Source organism: Canariomyces notabilis (genome assembly GCF_033297395.1).
Source record: "Canariomyces notabilis strain CBS 508.74 unplaced genomic scaffold N656scaffold_12, whole genome shotgun sequence".
Taxonomy (NCBI): domain Eukaryota; kingdom Fungi; phylum Ascomycota; class Sordariomycetes; order Sordariales; family Chaetomiaceae; genus Canariomyces; species Canariomyces notabilis.
Genome location: NW_027041834.1, coordinates 250470 through 272371, shown reverse-complemented (window position 1 = coordinate 272371; position 21902 = coordinate 250470). Strand labels below are relative to the sequence as shown.

Genomic DNA, 21902 nt, shown 5'->3' with positions numbered 1-21902 from the left:
AGGGTTAATTGGGCCCCCACCGGCAGCCAGCGCGTCTCGGGACTGGCTGCTCAGGACATTGGGCCGCTGCACGCTGCAGACCCAATGCTGCCAGAAGCCCTTGCACTCGAGCCACGACACAGATTGCCATACTAAACGTGGTTAAGCCCGCTTTGCATTGTGCGAGACCGCCTGCACTGGCTGGGTCATTCCAACGCCATCGATCTGTACACCTCCTTCCACTCTGTCTCTCTCTCTGTCCTTGCTTCGTCCTGCTCCGTCGTGCTGCAACCTCGGCCGTTGTCGACCAAAGAGAGCCGCATTTTTCTCCTCCTTTTGCTGCTGTGTTGCTTGCTTGCCCTCTCGCCCTCTCCTTGGTTCACTCGCCTCTCACTTCCACCCACGCCGATAGAGCACAACGTACCGACTGCAGCAACTCACCCTCTTCCCCCTCCATTCTACTGCTCTTGTCGTCTCGACTCACCCCGTTCTTGCTGCTTGAGTGTGCTCTCTGGTTCCCAGGTTAGTTCAGTCCCTAGTCCATCCACACACCCTCATACCATAACCTTAATATCCTGCCCGTGGCGTGTGCTGCGTGTTCCTCATCTTCTGGATCTCTTCTTTCCACATCACCTTTTGCTCCTCACACTACGATTCCATCCACACCCGTTGGAATCTTCCCTCTTAATCTGGGCTGGACCCTTACACCAGTTGGTCATGACGGCCATGACCGCTTCCCACGCATCACGCTTTTCTGTACTACTACCCTGAAGATTTGTGGCTCGGGACCACATGATCGAGAAAACCTCTCTGGAAGTGTCAGCACGATCGGACGCTAAACCATGTATACCAGAGATTATAATACCAAGCCGCGGAAAGGGGTCATCAGGATGGACCCGGACTGTGCTATATGTCATGCACCGGCCGCCCTCGCTTGTGAGTGCGAAGCGAAGGGCCTGGAGGTGGCCATCAAGCAGGCTGAGGCTCGTATGATGCAGTCCATATACAATGACATACGGTTAGTGCTCCCTGTCTTTGATGACTCTGTTGTTTCGCGACGGCCTTGCTGACCGGTTTGCAGCTCGTGGGTGCGCGCTCACGCACAGGACTACATACTCGCGTACTACCGGTTGATGACGGAACGACGCAAGCAGGCGCACGCACAACATGTGGAGCGCCTAAGGGCTCACGCATACCACTACTACGGCGCCGCCCCGCACCCCAACGAGCTTGCCGCTGCCCAGGCGCAGCTGAAGCGAGGCATTGATGAAGATTGGCAGGCGTCGGTACAACGCTATCCAGAAGTGCTTGAGTACTTTTTCAGCCTGGTTGAATTGACCCTGCCTGACGACAACGAACCCGCCGTCAAAGACCCGCCCCTGAGTGCCCTGAGCGGCTCGCGCAAAGCAGCGCGGCGAGTTGGCGCTCCCACCACCGTTGCCAGCGGACCCAGTCTTACTGCGCATGAGAGAGACATGCGAGACATGCGAGACATGCCCCTGCCTCGAGGACGCACGCCGCCGCCGCTTGAGCCACTACGGGAGAGAAGGACGCCAGGGCCACAGCGGAGGGCGTCCTACCGGGCACCGCCGCCGCCGCCGCAGAGTTCTTACTACCCCCCGACTTACCCATAGGATCTGCCCTTGGCATCACATCTTGGATGGGAAACCATCATGTGATGACCCAGAAAGCTCCTTCTCCCCGCCACTTTAATAATCACAGTCGTCCCGCTTGCGCCGAGGCTCTTGCATTTACGCCCAGGAATCTAACGATAGCATGGTATCTTGACCTTTCCCTCATTGCATTTCAGGGCTCTACCTGCATGGCCTGCACTGCATTTGGATGGCATATTTGACTTGTTTGCGTTTCATTTCTTTGCGAGATGCTTGGCACGGCTTGTGTAGTCAAGAGCGTCGGAGTTCTCACCAGGGCAGGGAAGAGATTTCTCGCCAACCTCTTTTCGAGACCAATCAACTGGATCTAGGATGATCGGGCTTCTGTCTGCGCTTCTCTTTTCTTCATTCGGGCTAAGCCGGCGTTGGTGGCTCCTTGCGTATGCTTCCCGGTTAGATTCGCAACCCGAAGAGACCATACCCGGAACGGTTGGACGGCATGATGCAGGCGAGGAGAAAAGGCCTTTTGTCAGCACAAGATTGGAATTGGGAAAGGCCAATTGGGTTAATCGTCAACTGGAGGAACGGTTTGATTTCCGATCTCACTGGGGAGGAATTGGCCCCAGGGCTGGCGACCGAGCTGGGTGGTGGGGATGCTCGACGACTTTTAGAAGAGTCCAACAAGCTGAAAAGCTAGCCGGACCTTGCTCTTTGGGTAGTCGAACGCATTCCCGTTGTCCGGATACTTTGTATATACATGGATTGGAGACGATGATATACGGTGCTATAATCCAATGTTGAGATGTGTAGTCTCATTGAGAGTTCCTGAACCGCTCATGGTGCAGCCCTTTCAATCACTCTGGAATCCACAGGGCAGTTGATCTCCTCCCTGATGGTTAACAAGCACGGTCAGGGGATAGCCAATCCCGGACAATCGCATTCTGGATGAAGTTCAAACCGGGCCAACTCTCCCTGCGCGACACAGCTGTTCGGATTTATTTGAGGCATAGCAATTGTGTGGTGGCATGTAGATGGATACAAACAGCAGCCACAAATAGCCCTTTCTCCAAGCCCCCAACCCGGCCAAACCCCTTTTCTTAGCAACCCCTTCTTCGCCTTGCAGATGTTTGGTCTAGATGCCCATGCCCCTATCCGCTGCGGGAATGGGGTGCCCAATAAAGGGCACTGTACCAATATCATTACAAATTGTAAGCAGCTGGATGCCCAAGATAAGAAAACTGAAAAAGGGCACATTCTTGTCGTTTCCCTGCCGTGTCGTGTCGTCGTATCCCCTTGTGTTGTGTCGTGTTGTGTTACCACACCCCCGTCCGCCATCGCCATCGCCATCGCCATCGCCGGGAGACACAACAGCACGGGGGACGAAATGGCAAAACAGAACAACAGGGGGGTGTGTATGGGATTGGGGTTGGGAGCCGGGAGACACACGGGAGCCGGCAGACCGCCGGATGCCCAACACGGACCAGCACAAAGAACACGCAACGACATAAACGGCCGGCTAACGGCGATGGGTATGGAGTCAGGATGGCCGGTCACGCGGGAGGGGGGTGGGCGGCATGAACCGACGTTGGGATGGGCAGTTTTTCAACGTTAGACCACCGCGCCTTTTCCCCAACTGCTTCTTCCAGCGCGCTTCTCGCCGGTTTCACAACCATTCTTTCCTCGTCCCCTTGCTGTTCTGAATAAGAAAGGCCCGAAGATGACATGGCATGGCGGAGGGAAGGAAAGAGAACGGGAAAGAACTGGCGGGAATGGATGGTAACGATCAATTTTTGACTAAAACTACAAATCAGAAGAGCTAAGCAAAACCCTCGCAACCACCTTCCCCCCAGCCACCGCAAACCCACGGCCATTTGTTTAAACCGCTGGCGTCCATCCATCCCTCGCGGTGCGAGGAAACTAGAGCAAATCAACGACCACCCTGTGTGCCAACCGCCTTCTTATGCGACAGCAACGACAACTCCGGGCCCATTAGTGGGGGTTCCGTTCTCCTATGCATCAGCCCCCACCTTCTCGGCTTCGGGAGCTGCCGCTGTCGCGTCCTCCTTCTGCTCAACCGCTGCCTTGTCGGTCGCCTCCTTTCCGTCCGCGCCATTGGCCGGAGTGCTTGTGCCGGGCGACGCCGTACCGGCTTCCTCGGCCTCAAGGCGCTCAATCTCCTTCTTGGCCTTTTCAATGTTCTAAAGGCAAAAAGTTAGCGAACTGCTGAGAACAGTAAGGGGGCTGTTGTTCTGGGGGTAACTAACCTTGCGAGTCTGCTCAGGCTGGTCGGCCTTCCACTGCTCAAGCTTGGCCTTGATCTTCTCCATGGCGTCAGGCACCTCAGCGGCGCTCATCGGGGGGTTAACACCGATGAAGGCGCAGTCCTCCATGACGGAGGGTGGGCAGCTGAACTTGGACGAGGCGGTGGCGGGAGCCTCGGTCTTCTTGGCGCCTTTGCCCTTCTTGCCCTTCTTGACAGCGGGCATGTACTCATCGTCACGGTCCTCCTTGCGCAGGACGCGCATGCCCTGCAGGCCCGAGTCGTCGACCTTGCGCTGGGCCGTGGCGGCCAGGCCCTTGTCAGCCAGGAGCGGCGTCTTCTCCACGACCTGGTGGGTCGGGTCGAAGAAGCGCAGCAAACTGTTGGCCCGGCGGATCTCCTCGAGGAAGGCGGGCTCGCTGGCCTCGGCGAGCATGGCCTTGGCGCGCTCCATCTTGCGCTCCTTGGCGATGCGCTCCCGCTCGGCCTGCTCACGCTCGCGCCGCTTCTCACGCTGCTCCCGCTCCCAGGCCTGGTAAGCCTTTCGTTGGGTGTAGTACTCATCCTTGTGCTTCTTCAGGGCCTGCCACGTCTCTTCCTGGGCGGCGCGGAGCTTGTCACGCTCCGCGAAGAGGGCCGACCGGTTGTTATAGGCCTCGCTCTGCTCTGCCTTGATGGCGTCCAGCTCAGCCTGAATCTGGTTGTACTGCTCGTTGAGCGCCTTGGCCTCAGGGTCTTCCATTGAGTCTTTGATTTCCTTGATCTTGGCCTTGAGGTCGTCAATGGCCTTCTGCGAATTGTCGAACTGGCTGAAGGTCTTGCCCAGCTTGCGAAGTCTTGAAATCTCGTCCAAAGCCTTCTTCTCGTCGACGATCTTCATGGTACCGCTGTTAACGTCGCGCTCCAGCCCGGCAATCTTTTGCTCAATCTCCTCGACGCTCTTGAAGGGAACCTTGGCGCGGGCGGCCTTCTGCTCGGCGATCCGGCTGCGGAGCTGTTCGTCCAGCCGCTTGATTTCATCCAGCTTGGCGTTACGGGCGTTCTTTCCGACGCCCTGCTTCTTGCGGATCTCATTGGCTTGGGCGATCAGCTCCTGGCGGCGCTGCTGTGCTGGGTTCTCCTTGTTCTTGCCAGTTGAGACCAGGTCGATCTTGGCCTTGATGGCATTCTGTGTCAAGCGTTCAGGTCAATATTGTAGTCCAATGGTAGGGGGCGAGCAAACGGCGTCGCCACAGAGCCAGTTAACGCTGGTTTAAGCCGGGCACCTACAAGTTTTTCCCGGGCAATATCGTTCTCCTTTTCGAGCCTGGCGTGCTCCTTCTTGTAGGCTTCCTCATCGGGCTTGACGGGCTTCGTCGTCGCTGCAGGGGCAGCAGCCGCAGGCGCGGACGGGGTGCTTGATTCGGTAGCCATGTCGGGCAACAAAGAGTGAATAAGTACTAGCTAGAATGAAAGGGCGACGATATAGAGGAAGACTGGATCCTGAAGAGGACGGTGAATGGCCTGGGATCTCTCCAACCTGGAAGAGCGAAAGTGGGACAAGAAAGGGGCCAGACCAGGACTCTTATTAGTTAGGGGCAAGGCAATTCCCCAACACCAACCCCACCAGAACCTTCACAATGGTCCGATGTTGGTGAATAGCGAACCTCGGGGAGGTGCAAGGTGTAGGGTGGATAGAGCGCACTTTCCTGTGTCCAAACGATCTGTCCCCGAAATTTTATTCCCCAATTGAGCAGTGGCCTTTTCGTCCATGTGGCTCGTGCAGGGGCCTAACGCCGCACGAACCAGGGCCCTGACTGCATGTGGGGCGCTGCTTGACAAGACAATGCCCTTTTTGGCTGCGGACCCTCTTCTTTTTTCGACCGATTCTTTCAGCCTCGTCGTAACGCAACATCCTCAAAGGCTCAAACCTTGCCCATCACCGCGAGTTGCACCATCATCCCACCGCTCGACGCTCGCCTAGAAAGATCGCCAGATATCCGGAATTCAGCCACGAGAGTCGCCTGCCATGGAGGACGACAATGCGAACAACAACGCCTCCGTCTTTGCCAAGGAGACGACGCGGCTATGGCGAGCATGGAGGACAATCCACGAGATGGTGCAAGACAGGGTGGGCAGCGCATTTTCGCCGCTTCGCAGTCTTGAATTATGACAAAGTCGCTGACATGTGAACTCCTCTCGCCGTAGGGCTACGAGTTGGCCGAAGAGGAAGTGAAGATCTCGCTCGACCGGTTCCGCGCTGAATACACCAACGAGGACGGCAGTCCCAAGTCAGTTTTCTCTGCCTCCCCTTTCCACTTCTTACCTCTCCCTACAGAGGCACTGACCCTCTCATCAGCCGCGCGAAAATGCAATTCTCCGCCCGTCCTTCCGAAGCCATGATCAAAAAGTTCACGCCGCCGCCGACGCCCTCCAACCCGGACCCGGCGCCGGAATGCGGTACCGTGTGGGTCGAGTTCTGCCCGGACAAGTCGTCGATCGGCATCAGCGTCATGAAGAAGTTTGTGGAGCACTGCAGCACCAACAATTTCAAGGCAGGCATCCTGGTGACGGCATCGGCGCTGTCGGCGCAGGCCCGCAAGGTCATGACCATCACGTCCCACTTCACCATGCTCGAGTGCTTTCTCGAGGAGGACCTGCTCGTCAACATCACCCACCACGAGCTTGTGCCCCGCCACATCCTCCTTAGCCGTGAGGAGAAGGCCGCCCTGCTCAAGCGCTACCGCCTCAAAGAGACCCAGCTGCCCCGCATCCTTTCCAAGGACCCGGTCGCCCGGTATCTGGGCCTCAAGAAGGGCCAGGTGGTCAAGATTATCCGGACGAGTGAAACGGCGGGAAGGTATGCCAGTTACAGGCTCTGCGTATGACCCGTTTTTGCTGGGGTGCATGGTGTTGGATGGATTAGATGTGGTGGTTGGGCGGATTCGGAGCATCATGGAGCTTGGTTTCACTCAAACAAAAAGAGGGCGTTCAAGGCTGGTTATCTATTCCACCTGTTTCGGCGTTTAGGGGAGGGTTTTGAGACATTTTCACTGGTTTCACTTTGACATTGGTTTGCCTGAAGTCGAGATCTTCACCTGGCGTCTATCGCGCTTCTGAACCATTTGTAAGTGAGCTTGCCGGGCAGATTATCATCCATTGGATGGCTCAACGTACGAACCAGACAATGTTAGCCACAGAACTGGTTGAAGCTGCCAGGCAAAAAATCTACATTACTATTTACATCCTCGCTAGTTCCCTATATGTTCACGATCCCGAATAAAGTACAGGCGCATGTGACGCCGGGGTATAATTGCTATGTAAACGCGATTGCAATGAAGCCAACGATAGACTCCCAGCTAGTTCTTCCAACACTGGGCTAGCTGCTCGCGTGAGCCAAATCTTCATTTGGTTTCGTGATGTCGAGCACCATTCCCGTCTCGTGCAGATATGCCTTGCTGTCTAGTTGGCCGCGGAGGCATCACGGTGCTGTCGAATCCCCATTCCGGCGCTGCTAACACCCAGTTCATTTGGACTTGGTTCCGCCATAGGACAAATGGCTTCATAGTATCGTTCTCCCCAAGCACATGCTGTTTTGTGTGTGGGCGCAGGGAGAGGAGAAGGAGAATGTGTGTGTGTTGGTGTGTGTGTATTCCGTCTCGTCACTGGACTATGAGAGACGCTCGTTCTGCCCTCCTCCAACAGATGTGGACCGCAACGACTCAAACTGTGTTGCGGCTCTTGAGTAGACCGCCCACCATTGACTTCGGACTTGACTTTTGAGCGGCATCGGAAGATTCCGCCGGCTCGCCTGGCGCTTGAGCTTGAGGCTGCGGCAGCGACTGGGATGAAGTGCCGTTCTTGGATCCTGGCTTCATTGCTTTCGCCGGCTTGGAAGGTGGCGGCATCAAAAAACCACCTAGGTCCTGCAATAGAGCTGCCGAACCCCTCCGAAAGCCGCTTACGCCTGCGGGAATAACCGGTTCTGGCACCGGGGCAGAAGACGCCGGTTGATCGTGGGAAGGGGCACTCTGTCGCCGGCTTTTAGGGTCTTGCTGGTCCTCGAGTAAGCCCCCGTAGTCGAAAAAGGAGACTCTTCGGGTAGCAGTCGAGTTTCTCCTGATTGACGGCACTCCTTCTCCTTGTCCACCACTGCGGTTCGGATTTGCGCCTTTCTGCACCGGGAACTGCCATGAATCCATGTCCTGCCTCAGCTGGGCCACCGGGGCTGGTATATATCGCCGGCTATCCGTCAGCGATGGATGGGGATCTCGTAACTCTGGCCTTATACCATAGCCCATATCCCGAACCAGATCCTCGTCGCTCCCCCAATGCTTTAGAACGGTCGGCCGCCGGGACTCGGAAGCCGACGAGCGCTCCAGCGAACCCGCTGCGACGGATTCGTATTTGAACCTCCTCTTCTTCACGCCTCTGTCTCGGACGAACGAGCCCAGGACCAAGGCGTTTGCCGCAGCGGTCGCAAAAAGCAGCTCAATGGAAGCATAAAGTGAGCGACTCTGTTGAGATCCATTGGATTGAAAGATTTGCGGCACCCGATAGAGCGTGACGGCAACCGGGGCAAGGCTGAGAGAGAAGAGCAGCACAAGGTGGAACTTGCGCTTGGCAGTCATTGAGCTCCTGAGAATAACAAGGACAGGAAAGATCACCAGCAACAAGTCTGTCAGGACATTACAGACAGCCATGGTGAGGAGCTGCGCATACCCCTGGCGGCATTGTCCTCCCGGGTCCGGCAACACCTGCCAGTAATGGGAGAAGGGTTGGCATTCTGCCAAACCACTTATGACAACGGCAATGAAAGTCATGATGAGAAGTGCGCGAACGAATGCGAGCGAGATCTCATAAGACCGCTGCCAGTTGACGTTGAGCCGACGCAAGAACTCGAGGATGGCGTACTTTAGTACCCACAACCTATGATCAAGAGAGAAGTCAGCGGCAGCTTCTTGCAACGAAGCTCAAGGCGGTCTAAAGTAGCCTGAAGGAAGACGTCACACATACGCTGCGGCGTAGAGAATCCGGCTAAGCAGGACCAAGCCGCTTGCGATTGACTTTTTGTGGAGTTGTTCGTCCGAAAGTCCAGCACCGGCTAGCTGGGCATTGTTAGTGCCATAGATCAGAATGACATGAACGCAGCCCATGCGCAGGAATAGCGGAACCAGGGCCAAGGCTGCCGTGTTATCCTCCCTGAACAGCTTCTCGGTTCGTATAAGCCTGCCAGCAAGCCGCAATAGAATGATGGCGGAGCAGAACAGGGTCATCCACCAGCACACTAGGAGAGTCGGCTTGTCTTCGCTGAACGGGTGCAACGGCGGGGGGTCTGAGTACAGAGCCATGATAGTGCTCTGGGGACGCCACGCCCGTCATCCTCGATAGAGGGGACGAGCGGGGAAAGTGACGGCGCTCGATTGGGATTCAGTCTTCCACAGGACAGATGAGTTGGCGTTTTGACGGGGCTTGTCCTGTGTACCCCAGATTCGCGAATGTATGGAGGCGGCTCAAGAGGGTTACAGCAGCCTCAGAGGTTAAAGTTATGACGGCTCTCTCGTGGTAACGTTAGGGTTGCGATGGTAATCTGTGACTGGGCCGTCGGGATTAACAAGCCCCTGCCAGACCGCTGCATACAATCAATTGTGGATCGAGCGCTTCGCGGCAACGAAATGGCGAACTCTTGAAAGGTTTGCAGAGTAAGAGCACGCACGAGCAAGCGGAAAGAAGGCGGAAACAAAGAAGACGGCAAGAACAAGACTGTTGTGGGCCGATAGGTATAGTACCGACTAAAAACGCCCAACATGAGAAGAAGAGTTGGACGACGCGGGAGGGTGGGCTGGTGGGACGAGATGGCTGCGACCCTAATGCCGCAGTTGCAAGAGCCTGCATCATGGTCGGTGACCGGAAAGGTGGGCCCAGCTACACTAATGTACTTGTACCTAATGAGTTTAGTAGGGAATTAGTAGATCGACATCTTGAGAGGCGCATCCTGGCATAGAACACAGCGTTCTGCTATCTTGCACATGAATGATGGCTGTAGGTTGGTCTTTGTACTAGGGTACACCCCATAGCAGGCGGTCCCGAAAGTGCCGTTGGGTAACTCCACTCGGGCGATGGCGGATTTCGGTTGTGCTGCAGCGCCAGCGGGGTCGTTGTTAGATAACCGCCTTATCCTGCCCTGCAGAAGGGGTAACTGCCCAGGTGGCCAACTAAACGTTTATGATCAGCTTGGCAGGTAGTTCCCATCATCTAACGGAAGCATGGCAAGCAGTGAGCTCGAGTTCCCCCGAGCCAACAACGCAGATAGTTGATAGCCGAGGTGGATCTGAGTGAATTAACGGGCAATTTCATCTCTTGCGCTTCAGTGAAGTTGAAAGTGGGGTTGATAGGAAAGTCGACGATTTCCCAATCTTTATTTTCGCTTGTTAGCGCATGTCCGAGCGCTGCCACGTGCCTGACACGTCGCGAAAGTGAGACAACGCCACCACAGCAGGCAACTCCAAGCCACCACCGATAAACCCTGACGAGGGAACAAAACATGGGTAAAACGCACTGTACAGTCCAACCCTTGTTCGTTCGTTAGCGTGGTACACACCACAGTAGGATGGATCTGAACAAGCATGCAAAGCCAACCAAAATCAATTGCGAGAATTCATTGATTTGAAGCCCGGGCGATAGCTGTTTTGAAGCCCTGTCAATGCCGGCTGATCCGAGTGCTTTGCAACGTTGTAAACCATATAAGGAATAGTCGGCTGGAGAGGTTGAAGAAAGAGGAAAGGTTGAAGCCAGGGTGGAAGCCAGAGTAGGAAGTTGAAGATTATATAAGCCGAAAAATGGGTCAGTGAGCCAGATGCGCATGCTTTGATTGGCCAAAGGCATCTAATTTCTGTGCTGTGGTTGGCTAGAAAATATGGGACAAGTCTCACGCTAACAAACGAACAAGCCTTATCCTGTATGCCGCAAGGGCGCTCCTGGCGGCGCTGAGTTGCGGTGAGGACGGCGGAACTGTTTTACAGTGTTTGTACATGTGTGTCTTGTCCTCGCTCACGTTCTTATCGACGACGACTTCATACAGTTATTGGATGCAGCGGCTTGCGTTCCTCTCAGCATCCCTGAACAGTGGCCGATCAACCGTGAAGCTGCCATGTGAAGTCTCACATGCTAGGGAATACGATGCAACGGGCACCCAGTTATGGCCACACCTCGACCTTTTCCCAACTACCAATAACCTCTCCACCGGCAATCTTCGAGTCCCCTCCATCACGATACGCATAGAGATACCGCCTAGGCCTCATCTCATCCCTTAGGTCGACCTGATCCACTTCCTCCGGCACGATGACCACGACCCGGAAGTTTTTGCGAGCCGCCTCATCCTCCAAATCATCCAGCCTCTGTCCTAACGCCTCGCCCTGACCAGCCGAGTACGCAATCGGCGTGCCAGGCGGCGGGCCCTTGAATGAGCCGCGCATGATGGGGCTTAGGTTGCCGAAATGCGCCGTGACCTCTCTTGCAAAGCTCCACTGCTCTCTATTCCCTTCACCACTCTCCGCCTGAACCCGCCTCCTCATCCGGGCCATCAACAAGTCCCTCACCTTCCTCGGCCCTTCTTCCTCGGAGTCGACGTCCGCGGCAAGAACCCACGCAGTGCCCCGAACACGCCACTGCGCCTTGTCGGCCTCGATCCAAAAGACAGCCTCTACAGGCCCGCCGCCGCCGGTCATGGCGCCGCCGCCGGCCCCGCCAGCACTGTCAAAGAGCTCGCCTGCCTTGTCGGTGCGGGCGTCGGTGGTGAAGACGGGCAGGTCGGACTCGTACAACGGCGGGTTGCGCGGTGCCGGGTTGGCGGCTTGCGGGTTGCACGGCAACTCGCCCCACAGGCCGCGCAGGACGCAGGTACGTGCCCGCGGCAACGCGGGGAGGCCCGCCGACGGCGCCTCCGAGGCCGGCGCTGGATGGAGGGTAGCCAGCGTGAATGTAGGCGAATTCAGGTGGGCCAGGTGCGAGAGGAAAAGGGAGCGCCACGGGGCGGGCGAGGAGGGTGAGGTCGACATTTTAAAGTTCGTTTTCAGCAAGCGGTGGGGGGCGGTGTGGGGGGTGCGTAAGAATGTTATGGTAAAAGGTGAGTAGGAAAACGTTGTGGTCTTCAAGATGTTGCTTTGAGAAGTTAAGCAAGCCTTCAGGTTTTGGGCCATTAACTGTGGGAGTTGAACCCCCTCTTCTCCTTAGGTTTGTCTTGTGAAGTTACGAACCAATTCATCAGCAGGTCATGACTTCATCACTGATGATTTCCGCTGCGGGGCTGCTGCCACTCCCGTTAGACTGTCATGGCGCCGTCACAACGATCGGCCGGGGGTGCGGGACGCATGCAACCTGCCTTTTTGGTAACATTAATCAACCCCTCGACCCAGATTGCTGGGACTGCTAATTCCCGTTGCCCGACAAATGGCAGTGACGGGATGATTTGCTATATGTACCACGCATCTCCATGTCCCCGGCCTTCTAATCAAATACATAGAACAACAAGTGTATGCCTGACCTCGAAGAGCAAACAGGACGCTTTTCCCTTCGTACCACTTGCCTATGCTGTACTGTACACATCTCTCAGATCGGTTTCCCTTGTTTCCTTTGATTGAGATTACCTGGTATGCCGGTACATGTGACGATGAGCGGTTCCGACGGGAGCCTGAGGCTATACGTCACAAGACCAACCCAGGAATTGGGACCATATAGTCAAGTCTCGGTAGGGCATTCCATATTTCCCTAAATCCACAAGACTCCAGGTAGGTCCTACTTCATGGCAAAGTACTAAGGTAAGGGGGAAGGTGCGTGTGAGCAGCTGGACTAGCTGGCACTCGCACTGAGACTCAACTCACGCGATAACAAGCTCTTTCCACCTAGGAATGTGGTCAGAGTCTACCCAAGTGGAAGTCTTATGTGAACAACGTCAAACAAGGCATCGTGGGTCAGACCCTTGAAAGTTGGATCTGCGTCATCGATGGTAGTCGAACAAGTGCGAAGCGCTTCACTACAGAGTTCAATTGTTATTCACCACATTACTCCAGACCTCTTCCCACCAATTGTTTCCTTTTAAAGGGAGCTCTTCCTGCCTCCCTGTCACACCATCAAAATGATCCCTTGTGGGTTTTGCTCTTCCATCTTCACCCCAACCAAAGGCCCCAAAGTCCGAAACTCGACATGTCAACATTCTCACGCACGCAAGATCCAGATGGAATGTCATGGCATCTGGCTCGTCACCGAACAGATCCCAATCTTCAGTTCTTATCCCAGTGCTATATCTGAACTTATCCGGCAACCGAACATGAACGCGCTCGGGCTCTTCATCCCATCGCCTCAGGACAATAGCCCCACCGACAACGGAGTAAAACAAGCCGGTCCCGGCCTTTCTGGCAATGACAGCGACATCGGTGTTGCGGAAATGGCAGATGATGTCTCCTTCCCTTGCTGAGCCGGGGGCGAGAAGGATCTGTCCGCGTGTGCCTATGGCAAACTTTGGATGAAGTTTAAGGGCTGCTGTCTGCATGCAACGGCAAAGAGCGCCGTTACGTGGAGCTTCTGGACAGGTAAGATCTCCTTTGGTGTCGGTGTATGTAGGACAGATATCGTCCCAGCGAGGCTTGGGTTTTCCAGGATGAGACCTGTATGCGTAGGATTGACGGCTGTCAATGGCTATTGCTCTTTTGCAATCTTGTGGAAGAGATGGAAGGGTGCTTATCAGATTACTAGGGAGATCGTTTCCGTGGTTGAGGATCCGGTGAAGATAAAGACGGTGCCAGGTCATGAGCTGAGCTTTTGCATTTTCAGGCGTTGTGTAGTCCTCGCCGAGAACGCATATCGATCCAGTCATGACGCCCCTGGTCAGAAACGTGCCGGATATTTGGCGGTCCCTTTCCAATGGGATGTTCTCACCAGATACGAGTGGCGCGTCACCAGGAATGCAAGGACTCCAACGAGAGAGACCGCCCAGGGTCCGCTGAAGCAGCTGGCTGAAGCTAACGAATTGATCATCTGTCCTGATTCCGGGCGCCAAAATCATGGCTTCGTACAGTTGCAGCCGTGTCTGGCGGTAATCGGGGCGTATCCTGCCCCGGTTACTGGAAATACCCAGCAGCCCATACACCTTGTCCCTCGGATCGGTGCAGCGGGAATGCATGAAGATGACCAACGACTCGAAAAGACTGAGACCGGGGCCAAATTCGGGACGTGCCTTGTCCAGCCTGTAGTACAGGACTCTGGCGGCCGGCGTATTGGCTAGTTCTAGGACATATCGCGGCGCCCCGTGCTTCTCCCCCGGCCCCCCGGCGTACCTCAGATAGGTCAAGAAGCGAGCGAGGATGGGCCACTCAAGAATGCAGCTTCCGCATTGGATGCGAAGCTGGCGTCCCAGGACGATTTCCTGGGTAATCCAAATTCTCCTCCAGTATCGCAAGGAGAAGAAGGCCGCGACATCATTCCATTCACGTCGCCTATGAGCGAGGCTGCTAACTCTGCGTTCTGAGAGTTCTGTCTTAGTTAATCCACTCATTACGACTGAGAGCTTCTCGCAAGACGGCGTGAGATGACGCCTCTTCGCCGTTTCAAGCGCGGCACACGGCTTGGTAATAGACAGTTCCATCAAGAACAGCATCGCCGAATGCACCACCTCCTGCATGACCAACCCAACCCAGCTTACAACTCTCGTGGCTGCGCTATAGATGTGCGCCATCATGGCAACCTGCTCGCTACGGTCACGGGGGTTGCTCTGCCAAATGCAAAGCGCGTCGACCCACAAGGTCCGGTTTTTGTGTGGAAGCCTCAAGTGCCGTAGAGCCTGCCACAGGTTCTCGCTGACGGGCATCGTAACGCCGTTGAGAATGATCACTCGCGGCGGACATGATGCCGAATCTATCGGCGGTCTCCATTCGTAGGATAGGGCTTCGTACCATGGGGGAGAGTTGAATCGGTGTCGACGAAGGGTGCAGATTATTGTCTCATCCAGAGGGTGGCCGGCGTGGAGTGTCACCGTGCGGAACTCCCTCCGTGGGACCAAGGGCGTGTACAGGTTCTCGGATGGGATCTCACCGGGATTATGTGCGTCTTGAAGTGCTGCCGAATCCGGGGCAGATGATTGATCGAGGGGATATGGCAGTGAAGAACTCGGCATGAGAGGTTGGAAGCTGAAATAGTCGCCATCCTCTTGGCTAGGATGCGGCCCCGGACCTGCTCCAGCTTGCTTTGAGGATAATGGAGCAACCTCTGTATCCTTCGTTTGGAGTGTGACTCGGGCGTAATGGTTCGATTTTGGAAACCTTGGAACTGCCTGGAGCCAGCGGCGTGGATACTTGCCGCCACTGTGTTCAGGAGGAACAGGAATCCATTAATGAGCTTGGTCTTGAACGGCCGAAGCACCGCCCCGGACCTTTTCCACCAAGGGGGTTTCGGTACACGACCGGTGAGGGAGTATTTCCCGCCTTGTGTTGAGATCGGCCATGTCTTACTTTCTGGTTTGGCCGTCTCTAGACTGCAAGTTTTCATTTAATTATGTAGGTGAAGTATGAAAAGAAGAGGGGGCGCGGAACTTAGACACTCAGATTTCAGGCCAAGTCATCGACTCGGCGAGCCGAACCAAATGGAACGGTACTGCAGCACATCCGGCCTGTAATAGGTGCGAACAGACCATCTTGCATTTGATAGAGGGGGGGTATATCATATACATTGCCCTTCCCAGACGATACTAGTACATCATCGTCTCCGACTCTTCTCAACCTATAGTAAGGTGCCAATAAGGATCACGGTGGCGATCAGCCGTTCAAGGCCAGCTTCCTGATCCAAAGACTCGGAGTTGCTGACAGACTGCTCAGAAGGCCATAGATCCAAGGGAGTAATGCCCACGTATCTCGCTGCTTAAGACACCAGTAGCACTAATAGTAGTAGGCTAAAAATCATGTTGAGACAGCAGGCGTCGAGAAGGAGGTCTAGTACTAGTAGGTATACCAACGAGGGCAACTACCAGTAGGAGTAGCTGTAGAGATACGTGATATCACCGATACTATTCGGGGATCCAAGATATTACATGTAGCTACAAAAACGGAATGTACAATGGTGGGTAGGCCAAAACCAGATGAGTGATAAGTATCCGAGGTGAGGTGAGACTGGGAGTATCAACCGGAGCGGGGTGCATTATGTCGGGAGATATCTGATAAATCCGGGGAGTCGCAGTGAATCCTGAGCGCATATCCAAATATGCCTCTTCCTTTTACATAGGTGAACGGTAAGGCATCTTCTATTTACCAGTAGCCCCAGATCTCCCACCTTTCAATTTGGGGTTCTGACATTATCTTACTGTAACGGAACTAAGTCATCATGAGGGCTTTCATTTTCAACTTCAATTCTGCCTCTACAGCCGCTGTAATCGCTCTTCTCCTTCTGTCTTACTGCCCTCTGCTTAGTTTGTCGTCGCCTTTCACGCTGGCATTACCCCAGGCCCGTCTTGCCGTCCCGGATAACAAACACACGCCTACCGAGTCGCCGAACATTGCCATGACAACTGGGACAGTGAAATTTAACGTCGAAGGTACCGCTCAACCCGCCTTCACATGGTACAGAATCGTTGGCAACTTGAAGGCGCCCGACAGCATCCCCTTGATCATCCTTCACGGAGGCCCAGGGGCATGCCACGATTACCTCCTGCCGCACACAGATCTCGTCAACCCCAAGCGGCCGCTGCTCTTCTACGACCAGATTGGAAATGGGCTGTCAAGCCATCACCGCGAACTGGCCGGCAACGAGACCTTTTGGTCCGTTCAGCTCTTTGTCGACGAGTTGAACAATCTCCTCGCCCACCTAGATCTGCAGGCGAGACCTATTGACGTCCTCGGCCACTCGTGGGGCGGCATGCTCGCCGCTGTTTGGGCTGCAACCTCGCCAAAGTCGGCCAATCTGCGCAGGTTGATAATGTCTAGCAGCCTGGCAAGCATGGAGGCCTGGAGAAAGGGCGTCCAAGCGCTGCGCGAACAGCTCCCTCCCGAGGTCCAAAAGGTCCTAGACGATGCCGAGGAGACAAAGGATTTTGACAGCCGTGCCTATCAGGATGCAGTGAAGCTGTTCTACAAGCGCCATCTGAGCCTTGCCCGGCCGTGGCCTGCACCTGAAGTGCAAGCAGCGCTCAATTGGTTTGCCAACGATTCCACGACCTACGGGACCATGTAAGTCAATCCGTTACCTTAGATGGACCTTGTGTGGCTTGGATTGGCTGACTGGTTATCCCATCAAGGTACGGCCCCAGCGAGCTGTACATCTCCGGGTCGCTGCGCAACTGGACCGTGATTCCCGACCTGCCGAAGATCAAGGTGCCCACTCTGCTGCTCAACGGCAGGCAGGACGAGGCCCAGGATGTGGCGATGCAGCCCTTTTTCAACAACATCGACAAGGTCAAGTGGATCACCTTGGAGCAGGCCGCCCACTTCACTCATGTCGACCAGCGGAAGCGTCATATGCAGGCTGTCAGCGATTTCCTGGCGGGGTGACGTGGCTGGGACTTGGAGTAAGGGTTTCAGTGCCTATATACTTACAGTACGTACTAAGAGTTCGTGGGTGTGTTGTGTCTAACAATGGTGAGGACTAGGCAAGCTGTAGAGGATCACGCCTATCTGACTATGGTAGCGTGCTTCGATTCAGATTATCTTATCCAAGTTGAGTCCAGGGTAGAACTCTGATAGTGGGATGCATTGTGTTATTTGCCAGTCCGACGGTGAAGGGAGGGAGAGACAAAAGCCAGAGCTCTTTGAAATCTCATGGGTCTACTGGATTGCATCTGCGACTCGGCAAGGCATTTGTAAGGCTCGCTACTGGGTTGGTACCGAGGAGTCAGTCTCTGTTAAGAGGGGTAGTCGAGAGATCAATTTTCACATACAAAAATTTGCCCAGCACTAACAGCAGGTACAATACATGTGCTGGACTTGTTGGAGGAAAGCACAGAGGTTCTCGGTTCCCACCTGCCTCGTCTGGGTTGCGCAACTTCCGGTAAATTGAGGGCGGCCTTGATGCTACGGTAGCCTCCAATGCTTGAGCAGCAGCTTCCCTAGCGATGGCAAGACGGCAAGTCACCATGACAGTCATCTCACACACGAAGGTTTGACTGGTGTTCTGATAGCGGGTGGCATATATATGGTACGTACCCTGTTTTCCATGGCATAAGCAAGTTGGAAGTACTCATTGTGTCCTTTTCTGCGTGTGTGCAGCTTGACTAGGTACTATCTCGTTTAGAAATCTAAACAGATACACAGCGGCAGGCCTCAAGCTCTGAACCTACAGTCTTTCGTGTCGCCTCTCCCAACGAATCGCTCAACTCTAATCTCCGAGGATCCTTCCCGTCTGACGGCTGCTAATATGATTGATCTGGTTGAATCTGTTATTCTTTGACGGTCTTATCAACAACTCGAAGGATTGCAGCATAATCGGTGATGGATGACTGAAACGATATAACCGAGACGATATGACCGAGACGATATAACCGAGGAGATATGACCGAAACGATATGACCGAGACGATATAACCGAGACGATATGACCGCGACGATATGATCGAGACGATGTTCGCTTGCGAAAAGGAGTTGGAAGAGGAATTCAAAATCCCTCCAGGGATACGTAAGTACTAGATACGTATGAAGGGTTATGCCATGGGAAGGAACCAAGACTAAAGGCTCGACTTGAATAGGGAGAATCACCTTTGTACTATCCCCTCCTCACGAGTTGGGAAGAAGCAGGCATCTCGAGATTCATGACATCCACAAATACTATATACTAGTCAATTATATGGGATACCAAATAGACACGAGATTGATTGATTGATTGCCAGCGATGCGATGCTGCCCCCCAACGTCCGGCCTGCAGGGTCATTGATGTAAAACCGGGGTTCCGAGTTGGCGTTCAGCCCTACGAAAAGTGGACTTGGCATATCAATTTGGTCCCCAATTTCCTTTCCGGCCTCCCCGGCCGATGCCGCTCCACTGAGGTGCCTCCATAACAAACCCCCTTCTCCACCGTCCCGCCTGCCTTTTGCATCCGCCCTCATCCGCTCATCCACCGCCCGACAAGACCGAGTCAAAAATGGCAATCGCTCTCCCAAGGCTCCGGGCACTTCTGCCGAGCCGTGCCAACGCGGCGATAATGCTGCTCGTCGCGACCCTCGCGATTCTTGCCGAGGTCGCGTGGGCAAGCAGCAAAGCCGACCCTGACCTTCCCACGGTCACAAACCTATCCCTCGCCGAGCTGGATGAACAGCTGCAGGTTAGCCTCCTCTTCACACCCTCCTCATCCCATGACCGACGAAACTGACAACAGCCTCGCTCTGTCTCATGCAGCAATGTCCGCTCGTAGCAGGCCTGTCGGCACAGAAAACCCAGGCGCACCTCTCCTCCCCATCCTCGCTGACGGCGCGGCTTTTTTCCCTCCTTTTCCCCTCCGCCAACCCGGCCATCAACGCGCTGCTCGCGACGCTGTACATCTCGGGCCCGCCCAACTTTCTGCTTGCGCTCTGCCCGACTAACATTGACCCGGCTTCGCTGTCTATCATGGTCGCGTTCGCCGTGGGCGGCCTGCTCGGCGACACCCTCTTTCACCTGCTTCCCGAGATCTTCCTTGGCGAGGATGACCCAGAGCGCGCCAGATTTGTGCTCGTCGAGCCTAACAGGAACCTGTTGCTTGGTGTGGCCATTCTGGTTGGGTTTCTTGTCTTTGTGGCCATGGATAAGGGCCTGCGGATCGCCACTGGTGGTGGCGGAGGGCATGATCACGGGCATGGGCATAGTCATGGGCAAGCAATCCAAATGCGGGGAGAGGCGGCGGCTGCGACTGGGGTGGATGCTGCGCAGGGAGACGGGTCGGTAAAGCAGAGGAAAGGAGCGAAGGGGAACGGAGCGGTGGAGGTGGTTGAGGTCAGGGAGAAGGAGGCCAACACGTCGGTCAAGCTGGGTGGAGTGTTGAATATGATGTGCGTTCCTTTTCGCTCTCTCCCACTATACTAGGGCCCGGGTTGGGCGTACTGACGGCTTTGCAGCGCTGATTTCACGCACAACATCACCGACGGGCTCGCCATGTCGGCGTCTTTCTACGCGTCTCCTACCATCGGCGCTACGACTACCGTTGCCGTGTTCTTCCACGAGATCCCGCATGAAGTGGGGGATTTTGCGCTGCTCGTCCAGTCGGGCTTTTCGAAACGGCAGGCCATGGGCGCTCAATTTGTCACGGCTATCGGCGCGCTCATCGGCACTCTCATTGGCATTGCGGTCCAGGAATTTGGCGGCGGCGGCGGAAATGACGGCCCTGCCATGGGCATGCGCGACGGGCTCTGGGGCACCAGCTTGACTTGGGGTGACATGCTGCTGCCTTTTACCGCCGGCACCTTTCTATACGTCGGCACCGTCGCGGTCATCCCTGAGCTGCTCGAGACGGGCCCCAACAAGGGCGCTGAGGTGCGCAAGACGCTGGTGCAATTCGCTGCGATAGCGTTTGGGGCGGGCATCATGTTGTTTATCTCATGGCACGACTAGAGCCGGCAGTTACACGCATTGTCCTCGTACTTTGCCGGTCAGCTCAATATAGAAAGGCAGGACAGCTCGTATCCGTGACTGTTTGATGAATGCATCGCGAGTCTGCACCAGCACAGCCCTGAATGGCTAGGCGGGAAGTAGTCAAACGCATTCGCAGTCGGACAGGCCGAGTTGCAGTCTACCTACTGTGAGCTATGGTAACGTCAATAATCTGCGTACATACAAGACGCAAGTCGAATACCGACATGAAGGTGTGTTTCATCTGCGCTAGCTCCAATTCCAACTTGACACTTCACATTGGCTTAGTAATGCCCAAATGACAAAGCAGAAATGACAAAGCAAGCAATCGAAGACTTTGACGTTAGCTTGGCATTGGATGACGAGCACTGGAATTGCTTGACGATTGGGGTTAGGGGTGCTTTTCAGCTTGGGCCATTTTAACCTTAGTCTCCAAATGTCAATTTGTCAACCAAAAGGCGTGGGCGTCGTCACAGATGATCCCGTCTAACAAAGACATGGAACCTGTGCTCGCTTAATGGCGCGATTCTCTGGGTAAACGTCACCCGAAACCAGCGCGGATTTGTTTCTCCTCGGGCTCTCCCGACTGAGGTTCCAGCTTTTCGGAACGTCTTCTCTACTAGTGTATATTCAAGTGCGCTTATGTACGGAGTATGGGAGTCGTGCTGGTCGGTACATCCATATGTACCGTAGTGTATGCTGGCGTGGGCCCGCAAATCTTTCCCGTCGGCTGCCCGCCGATGACTCGACACTAGTGTAACCTTTAGTACCTTCGTACCCACGTGCAAGTCATGGATGAGCTGTCTCGAGAAAAGCAATTCTCTCCCGGTCAAGACGTATCCGTATTGCCTGCACAGTTCCACTTGCAGGACGAATTGTGTGGATTATGTTTCGATTTACTTATTCAACTAACAGCAAGCTTGAAGGGTTCAAACTTCTCATGGACCCGAACATCAATTGGAGTTCTGTGAGCTTTCTTTGAGGTGCAGTGAGACACGTCAATTCCACGATCGGGATGTGGGGCGGGTCACGGTCTCTCCAGATATTTGCTTGGCCGTTGCTTAGCTTCTGCGGAGGCCGTGTCCCAAGCTCCCAAGGGTCCGAAACCGGGGGTCAAGTTTGTCGGAGCTATCGCCCATAAGCCGGGGAACTAGTCTATTCAATGCGAGGAGTCACTTGGGCAGTGAAAAAAATGGTGGAATTCGCTGAGCTAAAAATATGGAAAGGAGTTGAAAACCTTGCTAGCCTCGACTCGACAAGTCACGCCTTGTGTGTGACAAGAAAGTCGAGAGCGCCAAGATTGCCAGGGATCGTAGGGCGTTGCGGGCAGCGGGTCCCACTCGTGTTGATCACCGCCCAAGTTGTTACAAGTGATGCAAGACTTGCTGTCAATAAGTTACTGCAACTTTGTGTAGCTAAGCTGCTGGTGCGTGTATGTACTTCTCGATTGATCTTGGAGGTTCCATGATATGTAAGACGATTTGCAGGGTGCAGAGACCCT

At 54.8% G+C, this 21902-nt stretch overlaps 8 protein-coding genes across 8 annotated transcripts; 4 read left to right on the top strand and 4 right to left on the bottom strand.

Annotated features, from left to right (window-relative positions):
* Positions 1-869: 869 nt before the first annotated feature.
* Positions 870-1577, top strand: N656DRAFT_676960 (uncharacterized protein; the record flags this gene model as incomplete). Its single annotated transcript, XM_064810503.1, has 2 exons — positions 870-997; positions 1061-1577. Coding segments are annotated over 2 exons (645 nt in total), but the record flags the coding sequence as incomplete, so codon positions are not given.
* Positions 1578-3354: 1777 nt separating this feature from the next.
* Positions 3355-5568, bottom strand: N656DRAFT_753882 (uncharacterized protein). The gene is made up of 3 exons (XM_064813071.1): positions 5122-5568; positions 3857-5020; positions 3355-3790 (listed from the first exon to the last, which is right to left on the bottom strand). The coding sequence occupies exons 1-3, from the start codon at positions 5263-5265 to the stop codon at positions 3602-3604; spliced, it is 1497 nt and encodes a 498-aa protein (XP_064669706.1). The 5' UTR covers positions 5266-5568; the 3' UTR covers positions 3355-3601.
* Positions 5569-5747: 179 nt separating this feature from the next.
* N656DRAFT_779629 (RPB5 subunit of DNA-directed RNA polymerase) lies at positions 5748-7132 on the top strand. The gene is made up of 3 exons (XM_064815231.1): positions 5748-5962; positions 6040-6122; positions 6191-7132. Exons 1-3 carry the CDS (start codon positions 5861-5863, stop codon positions 6717-6719), a joined length of 714 nt encoding a protein of 237 aa, XP_064669705.1. The 5' UTR covers positions 5748-5860; the 3' UTR covers positions 6720-7132.
* Positions 7133-7170: 38 nt separating this feature from the next.
* N656DRAFT_110816 (uncharacterized protein) lies at positions 7171-9311 on the bottom strand. Its single transcript, XM_064808510.1, has 2 exons — positions 8848-9311; positions 7171-8760 (listed from the first exon to the last, which is right to left on the bottom strand). The coding sequence occupies exons 1-2, from the start codon at positions 9180-9182 to the stop codon at positions 7554-7556; spliced, it is 1542 nt and encodes a 513-aa protein (XP_064669704.1). The 5' UTR covers positions 9183-9311; the 3' UTR covers positions 7171-7553.
* A 1415-nt stretch (positions 9312-10726) lies between these two features.
* On the bottom strand, positions 10727-12105 carry N656DRAFT_779627 (uncharacterized protein). Its single transcript, XM_064815230.1, has one exon. It carries the CDS (start codon positions 11886-11888, stop codon positions 11028-11030), a length of 861 nt encoding a protein of 286 aa, XP_064669703.1. The 5' UTR covers positions 11889-12105; the 3' UTR covers positions 10727-11027.
* A 2389-nt stretch (positions 12106-14494) lies between these two features.
* Positions 14495-14821, bottom strand: N656DRAFT_680234 (heterokaryon incompatibility; the record flags this gene model as incomplete). Its single annotated transcript, XM_064810544.1, has 1 exon — positions 14495-14821. A coding segment is annotated over one exon (327 nt), but the record flags the coding sequence as incomplete, so codon positions are not given.
* Positions 14822-16374: 1553 nt separating this feature from the next.
* Positions 16375-17360, top strand: N656DRAFT_789808 (proline-specific peptidase; the record flags this gene model as incomplete). Its single annotated transcript, XM_064816817.1, has 2 exons — positions 16375-17039; positions 17108-17360. The coding sequence occupies 2 exons, from the start codon at positions 16375-16377 to the stop codon at positions 17358-17360; spliced, it is 918 nt and encodes a 305-aa protein (XP_064669701.1).
* A 1443-nt stretch (positions 17361-18803) lies between these two features.
* On the top strand, positions 18804-20851 carry N656DRAFT_779624 (ZIP zinc transporter). Its single transcript, XM_064815229.1, has 3 exons — positions 18804-19121; positions 19196-19824; positions 19891-20851. The coding sequence occupies exons 1-3, from the start codon at positions 18942-18944 to the stop codon at positions 20381-20383; spliced, it is 1302 nt and encodes a 433-aa protein (XP_064669700.1). The 5' UTR covers positions 18804-18941; the 3' UTR covers positions 20384-20851.
* Positions 20852-21902: the final 1051 nt, after the last annotated feature.

Coding starts and splice junctions, on each gene's coding strand:
- N656DRAFT_753882 (XM_064813071.1), bottom strand. CDS start 5,265: ATGGCTACCGAATCAAGCACCCCGTCCGCGCCTGCGGCTGCTGCCCCT. Junction 5,021..5,121: donor ATATTGCCCGGGAAAAACTT/GTAGGTGCCCGG, acceptor CGCTTGACACAG/AATGCCATCAAGGCCAAGAT. Junction 3,791..3,856: donor AGCCTGAGCAGACTCGCAAG/GTTAGTTACCCC, acceptor TTTTGCCTTTAG/AACATTGAAAAGGCCAAGAA.
- N656DRAFT_779629 (XM_064815231.1), top strand. CDS start 5,861: ATGGAGGACGACAATGCGAACAACAACGCCTCCGTCTTTGCCAAGGAG. Junction 5,963..6,039: donor ACGAGATGGTGCAAGACAGG/GTGGGCAGCGCA, acceptor CTCTCGCCGTAG/GGCTACGAGTTGGCCGAAGA. Junction 6,123..6,190: donor AACGAGGACGGCAGTCCCAA/GTCAGTTTTCTC, acceptor CCCTCTCATCAG/CCGCGCGAAAATGCAATTCT.
- N656DRAFT_110816 (XM_064808510.1), bottom strand. CDS start 9,182: ATGGCTCTGTACTCAGACCCCCCGCCGTTGCACCCGTTCAGCGAAGAC. Junction 8,761..8,847: donor CGGATTCTCTACGCCGCAGC/GTATGTGTGACG, acceptor TCTTGATCATAG/GTTGTGGGTACTAAAGTACG.
- N656DRAFT_779627 (XM_064815230.1), bottom strand. CDS start 11,888: ATGTCGACCTCACCCTCCTCGCCCGCCCCGTGGCGCTCCCTTTTCCTC.
- N656DRAFT_779624 (XM_064815229.1), top strand. CDS start 18,942: ATGGCAATCGCTCTCCCAAGGCTCCGGGCACTTCTGCCGAGCCGTGCC. Junction 19,122..19,195: donor AGCTGGATGAACAGCTGCAG/GTTAGCCTCCTC, acceptor TGTCTCATGCAG/CAATGTCCGCTCGTAGCAGG. Junction 19,825..19,890: donor GGTGGAGTGTTGAATATGAT/GTGCGTTCCTTT, acceptor ACGGCTTTGCAG/CGCTGATTTCACGCACAACA.